This window comes from Chanodichthys erythropterus, chromosome 9 (genome assembly GCF_024489055.1).
Source record: "Chanodichthys erythropterus isolate Z2021 chromosome 9, ASM2448905v1, whole genome shotgun sequence".
Classification (NCBI taxonomy): domain Eukaryota; kingdom Metazoa; phylum Chordata; class Actinopteri; order Cypriniformes; family Xenocyprididae; genus Chanodichthys; species Chanodichthys erythropterus.
Window position 1 is genome coordinate 33185095 of NC_090229.1, and position 13917 is coordinate 33199011.

At 35.4% G+C, this 13917-nt stretch overlaps 1 protein-coding gene across 2 annotated transcripts; it reads left to right on the forward strand.

Moving 5' to 3' along the window:
- Positions 1-474: 474 nt before the first annotated feature.
- Positions 475-11023, forward strand: tprg1l (tumor protein p63 regulated 1-like). 2 transcript variants are annotated; one of them, XM_067394027.1, is made up of 6 exons: positions 475-733; positions 2631-2722; positions 5337-5387; positions 5468-5593; positions 5839-5992; positions 8237-11023. In XM_067394027.1, the coding sequence occupies exons 1-6, from the start codon at positions 533-535 to the stop codon at positions 8429-8431; spliced, it is 819 nt and encodes a 272-aa protein (XP_067250128.1). In that variant the 5' UTR covers positions 475-532; the 3' UTR covers positions 8432-11023. The 2 variants fall into 2 exon arrangements, with proteins under 2 accessions (XP_067250128.1, XP_067250127.1); XM_067394026.1 differs by lacking the exon at positions 475-733 and adding an exon at positions 1535-1775.
- The last annotated feature ends 2894 nt before the right edge of the window (positions 11024-13917 follow it).

Here is a 13917-nt window from a genome sequence, read left to right on the forward strand (position 1 = left end):
AGACAGTCATTTTTAAGGACATTATTAAAATGAGATATTTTCTCAATTGAAAGAATATTAAATCAAGTCTATTTTTCTAAGGTATTTTGATAGTAGAAATAAATGTAATATGGATAATCTTGACTTTAAAATATGTATTCATTATTTTGAACTCAATGGCCACTCACTTCAAAAAGCAGACCTTGCCAAAACTGTAATTTGGGATCATAAAGTTAATTTCAAGGTAAATGTAAAACAGGGTGAGATTAAATGCATTCTATTAATGTGATATTTCTGAAGACAGTTGTTAGAAAAAAAAATATATATAATTATCATCAATGGACATTAAATGCACCCTAAATTATAGAACGATGCCTGAACTGTTTATTTAAACATCCGAATGAAGCCGCTAACTCATAAACGGAACGGGTCCCTTTAAATCCCCTGTAGAGTGGAGCAGGTGGGCGTTCCTCTGCGCAACACAGCGCTGCTGGAACTGAGCGGAATCTCTTCTTCTGAGACACTTTCAGCTTGTGCTCGACGCTTTAGTGAAATGCTGCAGCTGAATGACAGTGTAGATCCTGAGAGCCCGGGCGCGGCTATCTTACACGCGGGGGACTGTGATGATGGACTGGAGGTGGCGGCCCGAGCTGGAGCTTCAGTGGCCTGCTGCACCCCGCTACAGACCCTCACGCCTTTCCATGTTCACAACCCAACCATGCGAGCTAAAGTCAAAGACTATTTCGTCTTTAGGGTGAGTAATTCAGTATTTGCTACAAAACGTCGGGACACGGTAGTCAAGGTTGTAATCTGTGAATGTTTTGTTTCTTAGTGTTTTGTTGACTAGACAAGGATGTATGTCAAAACACAGGAAGCTTCCTACGTAGACAGCATAGATGAGCGTCATAGGTGCGTTTATCGAAGGAGCGCAGTGACAAGGAACAAAACCCATAGAGTTTGAACGCTTAATTGTGTTTAATTTGACACGCGCTGTAAAAACGCAAGAAAAATAGACCATAATGCACCTTCTTTGCTCGAAAATGCTGTCTACGTAGGGAGCACAGCAGGTTTTGTGACACCTCCATTGATTTGTGACCTTTTAACAGCGGCCTCTTTTTAGCTAAATTAAGTGATGTCAGATAGTAGTACATACAGTGACCTTGTAACATTAATATGAAACTAACTATAATTATGAAGCCCTCCTAACATTACAAAACTTGCTAACTGTAATAGTATTCAGATAAAGTTGATTATTTTTACAAAAAAAAAAGGGGTAAAGATAGTATCTTAGGCTATTCTGCCTACTATAAATTAAACGTCAGTGATAAACACTTCAAAAAGATTCAAATTCTTTACCATTTATGGTGTGTATATATATATATATATATATATATAATATATTAAATATATAAATATTAAATATATCAAAATAAATGTTGTTTCCACTTGATGCTTTTGCTGGGAGTTTTAAAAATTGTTAAAAATTAAATGGTGTTCATGTTTTATTACTTTTGTTTCTATTGAGGTGGGATACGGTTTAGGTTAGGGACAGGTTTGGTGGTATGGTTAAGGGGTCCGAAATGTTTAAAATTACTAAAAATTATTACACTAGAGCTGCGTTTCAGGGGCTGCATCCTTCGAAGGACTCGGATTTGTTGGTTTCAGCACATTTTTGCAAATGCTTTGGGGTGCATTTCCCAAAGCGAACTATGGGCACAAGTTCCGTCGTTACCAATAGAGTTCAATGGGATTACCACCATAGTTCACCGACGATGCTTTCGGGAAACACACCTCTGGTTTGTAATGTTCTTGATTTGTAAATTGCTTTGTATAAAAATGTCTGCTAAATGAATAAATGTAAAATGAGCATGTGAGTTTTGTGTGTGGTTTCAGCTGGTTCAAAACTTAAACATACATATAGAATAAACTTTAATGAAAATTAATTTATGCATCATTATTATTAAGTGTGACCAAAAAACAGATTTTCTTTTCACTATTAAGTATGACTTTTGCCTCAATAAACTCCTAATTAGTGCTTATTAAGTTAGTAAGTTAGTTGTTAAGTTTAGGTATTGGGTAGGATTTAGGGATGTAGAATATGTTCATGCAGAATAAGGCATTAATATATTTATTTCATTAATTACTCACCCTCATGTCGTTCCACAAATTAAGACATTTTTGATGAAATCCGAGAGATATATGACTCGTCCATAGACAGCAATTTAATTACCACTTTCAAGGTCCAGAAAGGTGCTAAAGATATTGTTAAAAAAAGTCAATGTGACTGCAGTGGTTCAACCTTAATTTTATGAAGTGTTAAGAATACTTTTTGTGCGCAAAAACAAAACAAAAATAACTTTATTCAACAATATCTTCTCTTCTGTGTCATTCTCATACGCTGTTTACGTTCAGTGCTTACAGGTTCATCAGCATCACACCTATGTTTTGACTTTGAATAAAGTTATTTTTGTTTTGTCAACTGTTTTAACAATGTCTTTAGTACCTTTCTGGACCTTGAAAGTGGTGCTTAAATTTCTGTCTATGGGGGATAAACCTCTCAGATTTCATAAAAAAAAAAAAAAATTACATTCATGCTATTTTGATATATTTTCAAGCGTCTAAAATAGTTGTTCTGTTTGTTCTCATCCCAGCCAGGAACCATAGAGCAGGCAGTCAATGATATCCGCACGGTTGCCTTGCCTTCAGAAGATGGAGAGGTTCTTAGTGTGTGGCTGCTAGCAGAGTGAGTCTATTGCTGTCCTTTTTTTGGACATCCACAGATTGAAGCATAATATCATTTTTACTATCATTGCATGCAATTTTAAAGGTGCCCTAGAACGTTTTTTTACAAGATGTAATATAAGTCTAAGGTGTCCCCTGAATGTGTCTGTGAAGTTTCAGCTCAAAATACCCCATCAATTTTTTTTATTATTATTATTATTTTTTTTATTTTTAACTGCCTATTTCGGGGCAACATTATAAATGTGCTGATTCAGGCTGCTTCCCATTTAAATGCTCACGCTCCCCGCCCCTGAACTCTCGACTCCATATACATTGCATAAACAAATTTCACACAGCTAATATAACCCTCAAAATGGATCTTTACAAAGTGTTCATTATGCATGCTGCATGTATGCGTTGGATCATGTGAGTATAGTATTTATTTGGATGTTTACATTTGATTCTGAATGAGTTTGATGGTGCTTCGTGGCTAAAGTTAACAATACACACTGTTGGAGAGATTTATAAAGAATGAAGTTGTTTATGAATTATACAGACTGCAAGTGTTTAAAAATGAAAATAGCGACGGCTCTTGTCTCCGTGAATACAGTAATAAACAATGGTAACTTTAACCACATTTAACAGTACATTAGCAATATGCTAACGAAACATTTAGAAAGACAATTTACAAATATCACTAAAAATATCATGATATCATGGATCATGTCAGGTATTATTGCTCCATCTGCCATTTTTCGCTGTTGTCCTTGCTTGCTTACCTAGTCTGATGATTCAGCTGTGCACATCCAGACGTCCTGCCCTTGTCTAATGCCTTGAACATGGGCTGGCATATGCAAATATTGGGGTCATACATATTAATGATCCCGACTGTTACGTAACAGTCGGTGTTATGTTGAGATTCGCCTGTTCTTCAGAGGTCTTTTAAACAAATGAAATTTACATAAGGAGGAGGAAACAATGGTGTTTGAGACTCACTGTATGTCATTTCCATGTACTGAACTCTTGTTATTCAACTATGCCGAGGTAAATTCAATTTTCAATTCTAGGGCACCTTTAAGTGAACAGAAGGGCCTTCAGTGGATCTTAGAAACTGGGTCATTCTAAACCCTGGGAAATCTTGCTATAGACAAAGTCGAATCGTTGTCATTTAGGAATGAGATTGCGTGAGTGTTTATCTTTTAACGATTAATCGTGCAGCTCTAACGTGAATATTAGGCAACCGTTCAGGACATGTCCTAATTGCCGTAATTTCAAGATGACAACATGTGACATTCTACTCAGGGCTGTTCACATCCTCAGACTGGGAGTTATGCATTTCTATGCCTAAATGAATCTGCAGCGGTCAGGTGGTACAAGTAGGAGCTCTCAAAAAATTCCCAGTTTACAAGTTGTAATTACGAGCTCTGCGAGGATGCGAATGTTATTGCTTCAACCCTGATCAAACCCGTAGCCTGCCCGTAGCTTTGTAGTAATCCTAAAGACCTTCATTAGCTTGATCATGTGTGTTTGATTAGGATTGGAACTAGACTGCAGGACAGTGCAGCTCGGTGTCCAGTGTTGAGAACCCCTGCTGTACACGTTTGGCGCTGCAATGCAGGGTTAACACCGCAAAAACGCAACTTACCCTTCTCTGGAGGCAGGGTTTCTTAACCTTGGATAAAAAGTGGTGCTTTGTTTACCTAGGGTTTAGAACGGCGATAACCTAGGATTAAAGTGTTAGTTCACCCAAAAATTTACATTCTGTCATTAATTACTCACCCTCATGTCGTTCCACACCCGTAAGACCTTCATTCAGAACACAAATTAAGATATTTTTGTTGAAATCCGCTGACTCTGTGAGGCCTGCATCGCCAGCAATGACATTTCCTCTCAAGATCCATTAATGTACTAAAACATATTTAAATCAGTTTATGTGAGTACAATGGTTCAATATTAATATTATAAAGTGACGAGAATTTTTTGGTGCAACAAAAAACCCCCAAAATAACGACTTATATAGTGATGGCCGATTTCAAAACACTGCTTCAGGAGGCTTTGAGGCGTTATGAATCAGCGTGTTTAATCAGCGGTATGGAGCGCCAAAGTCATGTGATTTCAGCAGTTTGGCAGTTTGACATGCGATCCAAATCATGATTCGACACCGAACAATCCTAATGCTCTGAAGCTTCCTGAAGCAGTGTTTTGAAATCGGCCATCACTATATAAGTCGTTATTTTGTTTTGTTTTTTGGTGCACCAAAAAAAATTCTTGTTGCTTTATAATATTAATATTGAACCACTATACTCACATGAACTGATTTAAATATGTTTTTAGTACATTAATGGATCTTGAGAGAGGAAATGTCATTGCTCCCTATGAAGGCCTCATGGAGCCAACGGTCTAACCAAGGTCTTACGGGTGTGGAACGACATGAGGGTGAGTAATTAATGACATTATTTTATTTTTTAGGTAAACTAACCCTTTAAGTGCAGTGTGAATTTACTGAAAAGTGATCCGCCAGTACCATAACATGCATGAAAATACTGTGATATTACCATCTAATGACATCAAGAATTACCTCTTGATAAAAACTGACAGATGTAAACCAGATCCATGTCCTTTTTATTTTACCACAGAATTGATCACTGGAACAATGAAAAAGAGAGATTGGTACTTATAACTGAGAGGTAAGAAAGTAATTAATTATTGAAAATGACATTAGCAGCAGGAAGTCCCTCCTGAATGAGCTGCTTCTGTTATGTTGTAGGTCTTTGTTGGTGTGCAAATATGACTTCATAAACCTCCAGTGTCACCAGGTCATCAGAATTTCCTTGAACGCTGTTGACACAATCTCTGTCGGCGAGTTTGAGTTTCCTCCAAAATCCCTTAACAAGTAAGACACTTTCATTCTAAAGCGCACAATTCTGTTGATGTGACATTGTACATTTTTGGCCCACTATAGCTGCTCAACATCTAGACAAATATCTGAGGGTTTTCTCCACATTTTGTTAATTACCCGAACATAATTGACACATTATATAACAAACATTTAAAAACAAAACAAAATGAAGTTTAGGTAGTATTATACTGCAGGATAGTAGTATGATAAGGTGTGTGTGTGTGTGTGTGTGAGTGAAGGAGAGAGGGAACAGGAATCCGTGTCCAGTGGGATAAGCGACCAAGACCTTCGTTCATAAATCGCTGGAACCCCTGGTCAACTGACATCCCCTTCGCCACCTTCACTGAACACCCCATGGCACACGCAGATGAAAAGGTGGCTTCCCTCTGCCAGGTAAATGTGCCTTCAATGTAGTGTTGTCAAAAATATAGTTTTTTTCCTTCTCTATACATATCGATACTGAATTGTTTGAAACCATTTCAATACTCATTTTCCACATTATTGATACACTGGTACCAGCTGTGTTCTTGCTCTCCAATATCAAGCTGACACACACACTGCAGTGTGTATATATATATATATATATATATATATATATATATATATATATATATATGTTATAAGTTTATAGACCATGCAGTGCAATGCATGGAGTGTGGCACTGTGTTCTCTAGAAATTTTAAAATTTGGTTGTTGAATCAAAATTGTGAACATTTATAGGTATTTTAGTATATTAATTTTGTATTTATGTATTGATCTCTTTTTATTTTTTACATCAACCTTGATTAAATGAATAAAGAGTGAACGAATGGATATGAGAGGTTCATGATTCGATGTTTTCAACATTTTGGAGGTAATGCAGTGATCATCTGTGCCTGTGCTGTGAGTTTAACATGCATTTGAGAACGCAACACGTAAAGTTACACATTTTCACATGTGCATAATGATTGCAGAAGTGTCTGTAAACCTGCTGTCCTAGAAACTAGAATATTTAATATACTTATGAAATATTCATTGCATATTTATGCATTATTTTACAGTGCAGTTGTATTACAATAGTAATGTTTCTATCTTGGAATAATTAAAATAATTATGTAATTATTGCTATTATTATTATATAATCCTACTCAGAGCTATCAGGTCAAAAGGATCTCCGACAGTTTCTGTTGATAAGGTACTTTAACTATCATCAGAAGTAAATTAACTTGGATACAGATCAAATTTTATGTTCTGAATGTGGCAATTTTTCCGCAAAATGAAAAAGTTTAGTATTGTGCCAACACTACTTCTTACAAAGGCCAATTTTAAAACCTTTTAAAGGGTTAGTTCAACCCAAAATGAAAATTTTGTCAATAATTACTTACCCTCATGACGTTCTAAACCTGTAAGACTTTCGTTCATCTTCGGAACACAAATCTTTTTGATGAAATCTGAGAGCTTTCTGTCCCTCCATGAGTGTTGCCAAGTCTGCGGTTTTCCCTTGGAATTGGGCTACTTTTACACTGTTGCCATGGGTTGTTTTTCATGTCCGAAGGGGTAGAAACAAACCCGAATAACATGATATTTAGCCCCTGAATAGTGAATTTTACCAGGGGAGCCCCGGCAAAAACAAGGATTTTACCCCCGGAACTTGATTTTTACAAGGGGACCCCTCTGAAACACCATTGGGCTAGTTCTGGACTAGTTTTGAGTAAATAAACTCATTAAATTACGAGAACAAATTCATTAAATTACGAGAAAAAAGTCATAAAATTTTGAGAAAAAAGTCGAGATAAAATGTTGAGAATAAAGTCATTAAATTACGAGAAAAAAGTAGTTAAATTACGAGAACAAATTCGTTAAATTATGAGAAAAAAATTGTTACATTTTGAGAAAAAAGTCGAGATAAAATGTTGAGAATAAACTCATTAAATTATGACTATTCAACATTTTATCTTGACTTTTTTTCTCGAAATTTAATGATTTTTTTTTTCATAATTTAACGAATTTGTTCTCGTAATTTAACAACTTTTTTCTCGTAATTTAATTACTTTATTCGGAACATTTTATCTCAATTTTTTTCTCGAAATTTAACAAGTTTTTCTCAAAATTTAATGAGTTTATTCTCAACATTTTATCTCGACTTTTCTCTCGAAATTTAACGACATTTTTCTCGTAATTTAATGTTTATTCTCAACATTTTATTTTGACTTTTTTCTTGAAATTTAACAACTTTAATCTCGAGATGGTTTTAATTTTTTATGATTGCTTGGCCCTTATCCTCTTCCGTATTGTGTAAACAACAAAAATGCGAATTTGTAAAAACTGTGACGTCATGGTGTATCTGTATTATGTGTTCGGTTCTATAAGCATGTAATTTTTCTTTACAAATTGACATTGCCAACTACTGGCCTGGCAGCATAATACAGCATTTTTAATTGTTTTTGCAGATCGTGTGAACTGGGATCGTTTTGACAACATTGTTTTCTGTACATGAAAAACACACACACACACACAAAAAAAAATCAGTTTTTATTACATCATTGTCATGTAAACGTACCCTTAATCTCGGATACTAAAATCATTCAGTGTGCTCTTCATACTTTGCTATATGCATAGGAAGACCGAAAAAAGATTTCATTCTCTTTTCCATTTCAGCTTGAGAATTTCAAGACCCAGCTCATCCAGGCTGTGAAAAAAGCCCATAAAGAATTCCCTATCCCAGGACGAGCCAATGGCGTGCTGATACTGGAGCGGCCCCTCCTTATCGAGACTTACCTGGGCATCATGTCCTTTATCAACAATGAAGCCAAACTGGGCTACGCCATGACAAGGGGAAAAATCGGCTTTTAATTACTGAATTCTCCCTCCATCTCCGTCATCCTTCAGTCAAGTGCTGTTTTTGAGTGATACTGCTACACTCGAGTATGTGAGTTGAGTAGGTACTACTTGTTTTGTTGTTTGTTTGGATGTATATAGCGTGTGAAATGTGCCAGGCAGTAAGACATGGTCACTGCAACAGGATGTGCCTGGATTAACCCCATGCCAATCTACATGTCCTCTTCCTCTATTCACATGTAGTAAAAAAGCCTTTCTAATTTGGTCGAATGATTTAGAGAGGCAGTTTGTGTCTGTTTTATGGCATGCTTTGATGACCATTGAATATTTTTAACAAATATTGTGGCAGTCGACTAATTTGTAGGTTGATTTGAATGACTTAAGGAAGTCAATTTTCAATTTAGATACGTTTAGTGTTCACCTGACCCCACTCTGCTGACTTTCTAAAGGGGGCATTTAAATAATGACATGTTCTTGCATTTGAAAACAGCTTGACTGTGTGCACTGGAACAAAACGCTGGGGTTTCGAGATGCGTTTTTAAGAGTTGAAAAGCTAAAAAAGCCAATACTAATAGAAGGATGCTCAGAAAAACAAAAAACAAACAAACAAAAAAAATACATAATGCAATGTCCGACATATATCTGCATGTGTATGACTATAGTTCAGATTGAATTAAAAAAAAAAAAAAAAAAATTCAAAAGTGTTTTACCAAGTGAACAGTCAAAACAGTTAAAGCACAGTTTGCTAATTAAAGCATTGCAGCCAAAAATATAAATCATAAAAACTTTCTGACCTCAGGGTTAGGGCTAAGACTTGTTGCGTTTACTTTTAAATGTAGGTTTTCCAGTTGTGATGAAATGGGAGTAGTAACAGATTTTTCTTCCGATGTTGTGATGTACGTTGAGTGTAACGGATTATCAAAAAACAAAAAAACGTAAGGATGGGACTTGGGTTGTATGAATAGGTTGTTGATTGGATGTTGAGATGCGGGTGTGGCAATTAAAAGTAGAGGCAGATGAACGCGAGTTTGCAGGGGGCGGGTTTAAGCAGACTAACGTCCGAACTCGTATACTGTATAGTAAGTACTACATCTGGTTTGAATGAAACTTACTTGGCAACCATTAAAAAATGCATTCTGTATAGTATGAATGTATGTAGTTGTGATGAGCAGGGCGGACCTCTCGTCCTTCACTGTCATCGCTCCTCCTTTTATGCTTCCGGAGCTCCTCCGTGAGAGACTCGAGACCGGTGCGACTCGCAGCTGAAGATCGTTAACACTCCCGTCACCGGCCTCGCGCCATTCCCTCACGGCTCTCGCCCGCCCTGCTCGTCACAGTAGTATTTATGAAATTTGGATGTACTACATCTGCCATGTTTTCACTGTCATGTGACCTTCTAGTGTCAGTTGTGTCCCTTCGCAGCCATGCACAAATCCTCTCCCATGGCCTTATGGGATAGTAAAGGGTCCATCGATTGCACTTGGACAAACCACTCTGTTGGCGTACTGTTTTCCGCATGTGATATAGTAGGGAAGTATTCGATTTCGGACGCAGTTTAAATGATTGGAGGAATCGGCTTACGTCACCAGATAGAAGTCTGTCGTTTTCACCGGAAGGTCCAGTTATGGTATTTTGATTAAACATTACGAGGTCAAAAACATTTTTCGAAATTGCAATATGCACGGATGGATTGTTTATAATAAGGTTTATAATATTAGAAAATAGGGTATTTATTTATTTATTTATTTTTACTAGTGGAGTTTGGAGATTCATCAATTTTAAAATGGTGTACTTCATTCATAAAACAAAACGGAATTCATGTGAATTTTATTTTTTTTTTTACTTTATTGTAAATTAACGCAGTTAAAGCGGAACTCAGTAAGCTCCCCCTACAGGTTCCTTCAGTGAATCACACTGTTGTAAATACTCCAAGCGCAGCTCTGGACTACAACGACAACGCTCACCAGCGCAGTAGTTTTGCAAATACAGTAAAAGAAATCTTGATGGAGGGGGGTAATTTTCGAAGTAGTCTTATAAAGTCATAATGTATACATTGTTTTTGAATTACCGTAAAGCATTTTGTCACTCTCGCGTGAACGTGAGGCGAGATTGTGTCGGGTCGATGCAGTTCAACTTGCAAGTGCTGTTTTCTGGCGTAGACGTGCCAGAGGGGGTTAGTGCACGCCTCAAACACACCACTACAAGTCAATTAACCTTAGTTAGAAAACTATTTATGGTAAAAAAGTTACTTAGTTCTGCTTTAAAGGTTTATAGTAAAATTACTATTAAATTAATAGTAAAGTATGAGTCTCCATAAACTTCTGGCATCTCAGCCACTAAAGACGCAGTGGTGTAATTTTATTTTTTAATGAATAAATTAAGTTAATTTTTGGGAAGTGTGGGAATGTGTATAAATAAATTTATATACCAGTATATGCAAGTCATTTTGCACCAGACTGCATTGCACATGAGGGTCAGTAAAACAGGATTTGCACAGAAGTTGATTCTCAGAGATGGATCAATACCAGCTGTTCATGATTTAATTTCATATATATTTCGTGATGTTTGCAAATTCTGTGAATACAGTAAGAAACAATGATAACTTTAGTCACATTTAACAGTACATTAGCAACATGCTAACGAAACACATTCAGAAAGACTGAATGTGTTTCGTTAGCATGTTGCTAATGTACTGTTAAATGTGACTAAAGTTATCATTGTTTCTTACTGTATTCATGGAGACCAGAGTCATGTCGTTATTTTCATTTTTAACCCAAAAACGCTTGCAGTCTGTAGAATTCATAAACGCATCTTCATTCTTATTGAGTCTCTCCAACAGTGTGTTGCTTTAGCCACGTTAGCCGTGCAGCGCACTAACAAACTCTTTCAGAATCTAATGTTAGCAAACATTAACCCAAAATAAATGGCATTCCTACGTGATCTGAAATGCTGCATCACCAACAGTTTGTAGTGATCCATTTTGAGAGTTATATTTGCTGTGTGAGCTTCTCCTATTTATGCCTCTGTGTATTGGAATTGAGAGCTTAGGGGCGGGGAGTACGAGCTCATTTGCATTTAAAGGTACATATACCAAATCAGTGCATTTTTCTCCCACCCAAAAATAGGCAGTTAAAACATGGTACAATAAAAAAAATCCATAGGGTATTTTGAGCTGAAACTTCAGACACATTCTGAGGACACCTAAGACTTGTATTACAACTTTTGTAATAGGTCACATTTAATTCAAAATATGCAATTGATCGCACATTGCTTTATGAACGATTTGGATGGAAATTAGTTCTGTTTGTTTGATGAATGGGGTCCAGTGTGACTAAAAAGGTTTCAAAGCTTGTCATAGAAAAACTGCATGCCTTCTGAACAGCACTACTATCAAATTAAAACTAAGGCTTGCATTCTGTAAAATGTATGTTCTGTTCTGCAGTGCTCTGATAAGGTGTGAAACTCTTTGGACCTTTTCTGAAGATATTAATTAAATACATTGCTGACAAAGAAATCTCTAATAAATGTAGTTTTTTTTTTTTTTTTTTTTTTTAAGGTCTAGACCCATATATCTTTTAAATTCACATTCAGTACTATCTGCTCTAGAATCCCATCTTTACAAAATTAATTTTCATAAAGAAATGACTGGGTCATATTTCACTCCAAAATCAAGTAAAAAAAAAAAAAAATGCAATTTTTGCATACAGTCAAGCTCAATTCTCAGTAATGTAATGTGAAAAATCTAATTCTCATTAGTGTAACAAAGTTATGAAAATACAACTTCATCTGTTTTTCAAACAGTATGATCTCTTCAGAAAAGCCTGTTTTAAGTTACTAAGGAGCTTGTTTCTGCCACTAAATAAAATAACTTTCTCACAATTCTGACTTTTTTCTCAGAATTGCAAGTTATAAAGTCAGAAGTCGTAATTCTGACTTTTTATGACTTATCACAATTGCGAGTTAAAGTCAGAATTTTAAGATATAAACTTACAAATGTGAGGGAAAACATCAGAATTGTGAGATAAATTGTCGCAATTACCTTTTTTTTTTTAATTTCATGATGGAAATAAGCTTCCGTAAGTTACCCTCCACCCCGTGCCAAAAAAAAAAAAAAGAAGAAAAATCATGGTTAGATTGAGAATAGTGTGTTTTCAAATGTGTCCACAAGAAGCACCTGCCTGACATTTATTTTCACACTCTGTTCAAGTCCAGTGGCTGCGCATTTCAAAGTGAATCTCTTATTGTGATTACTGTTAACCTCATGAAAAGTAGTGTACTACTGTTACACATGTTTGTGTGCTTTACTGATTATTCATGCCTTATTTTTGCAATCCTTAATGTTGTCTGTACCCTTCTTAAGTTACAGAAAATATTGAAGTTATGCTTTTTTTTTAACTAAGGCCAATAGATATGCTGTTAATTTCTCAGGTGATGTTGGTCAACAGGTTGGCTTTAAATAAAACGTTTGCTTAAGGATGCATGACACGGAGGAACGTTCTGACCAGGAAGGTTTCCCGCTGTTGAGCGATTACGGGTTCAGAGTATTTTTCATGCTTGTGCACTTTTGTCGGCCAATTTCTGTTTGCTTTTTTGCTATGCATAAAGAAATAATGGCTTGTTGAAATGAAATCTGTTTGTTTTCTACATACATATTTTGTTTTAATGTAATGTAAATTTGTGCATGAAGATTATGCCTGCAACTTGATATTTGTAGATCACAGCCTCAATTCACCGAAACGTAAGCACTTTTCTTCTGCTTAAACGCATGTTTTTTTTTTTTATTTTAAATGGTAAATTGTTTGAATATCCATTCAACCATGGTATTACATTACAATACTGTTTCTATCACCCAAATAAAGCCTATCTCTGAACTCTTCCACCAGGTTTCTGTTAAAAAATTGATTTACCTACTACCTGATATTTGTTTTTGTAATTTATATAATATAATCATGCTTTAAGTAAAATTATGGTTATTTTAATGCATTTCATTTGTTGGGACTCTTTCATTTGTTTCAAAATAATTTATGCAAGGGTGAAATCTCAACCTGGCAAGAACAGAAACATCAAGACTATAGTCTTTTTACATTGAGAGATTTTGATGACAGTTAAGCACAATTGCACACAAATTGTCATTAATGGGATATAAAAATAAAAGCTTTTTTTTTAAAGTATTTATACATACTAATTGTATTTAGTGTATCGATGATTTAATTCAATTCTTATTTAAATTTTTAGATATATTACAGTAATCCTTTAGTACTCTATTATAGTAATAAGAATCATCACTAAGAAAAACATCCAGACAATATCTAAAGTAATAAACATTTTTGTAAAATGTTCTTGTCAGGTGTTGTGAGACTCGCCTGTAATCTCTGTAAAAGAAAAACAATCATGGGAAACAACGTAGAAAACTTTATTACAAACAGATCTAAATTTTATAAAAATAAATTAGTTTTGAAACATTTTCAGGAAAAACAATGAAATTCTACAGACATTATTGT

What these genes read in the sequence shown, in the direction of transcription:
- tprg1l (XM_067394026.1), top strand. Translation starts at nt 1,542, where the DNA reads ATGGTTAAGGGGTCCGAAATGTTTAAAATTACTAAAAATTATTACACT. An exon ending in CCTCCAAAATCCCTTAACAA is followed by an intron (nt 5,594 to 5,838) that starts GTAAGACACTTT and finishes GTGTGAGTGAAG; the next exon opens with GAGAGAGGGAACAGGAATCC. An exon ending in AGGTGGCTTCCCTCTGCCAG is followed by an intron (nt 5,993 to 8,236) that starts GTAAATGTGCCT and finishes TTTCCATTTCAG; the next exon opens with CTTGAGAATTTCAAGACCCA.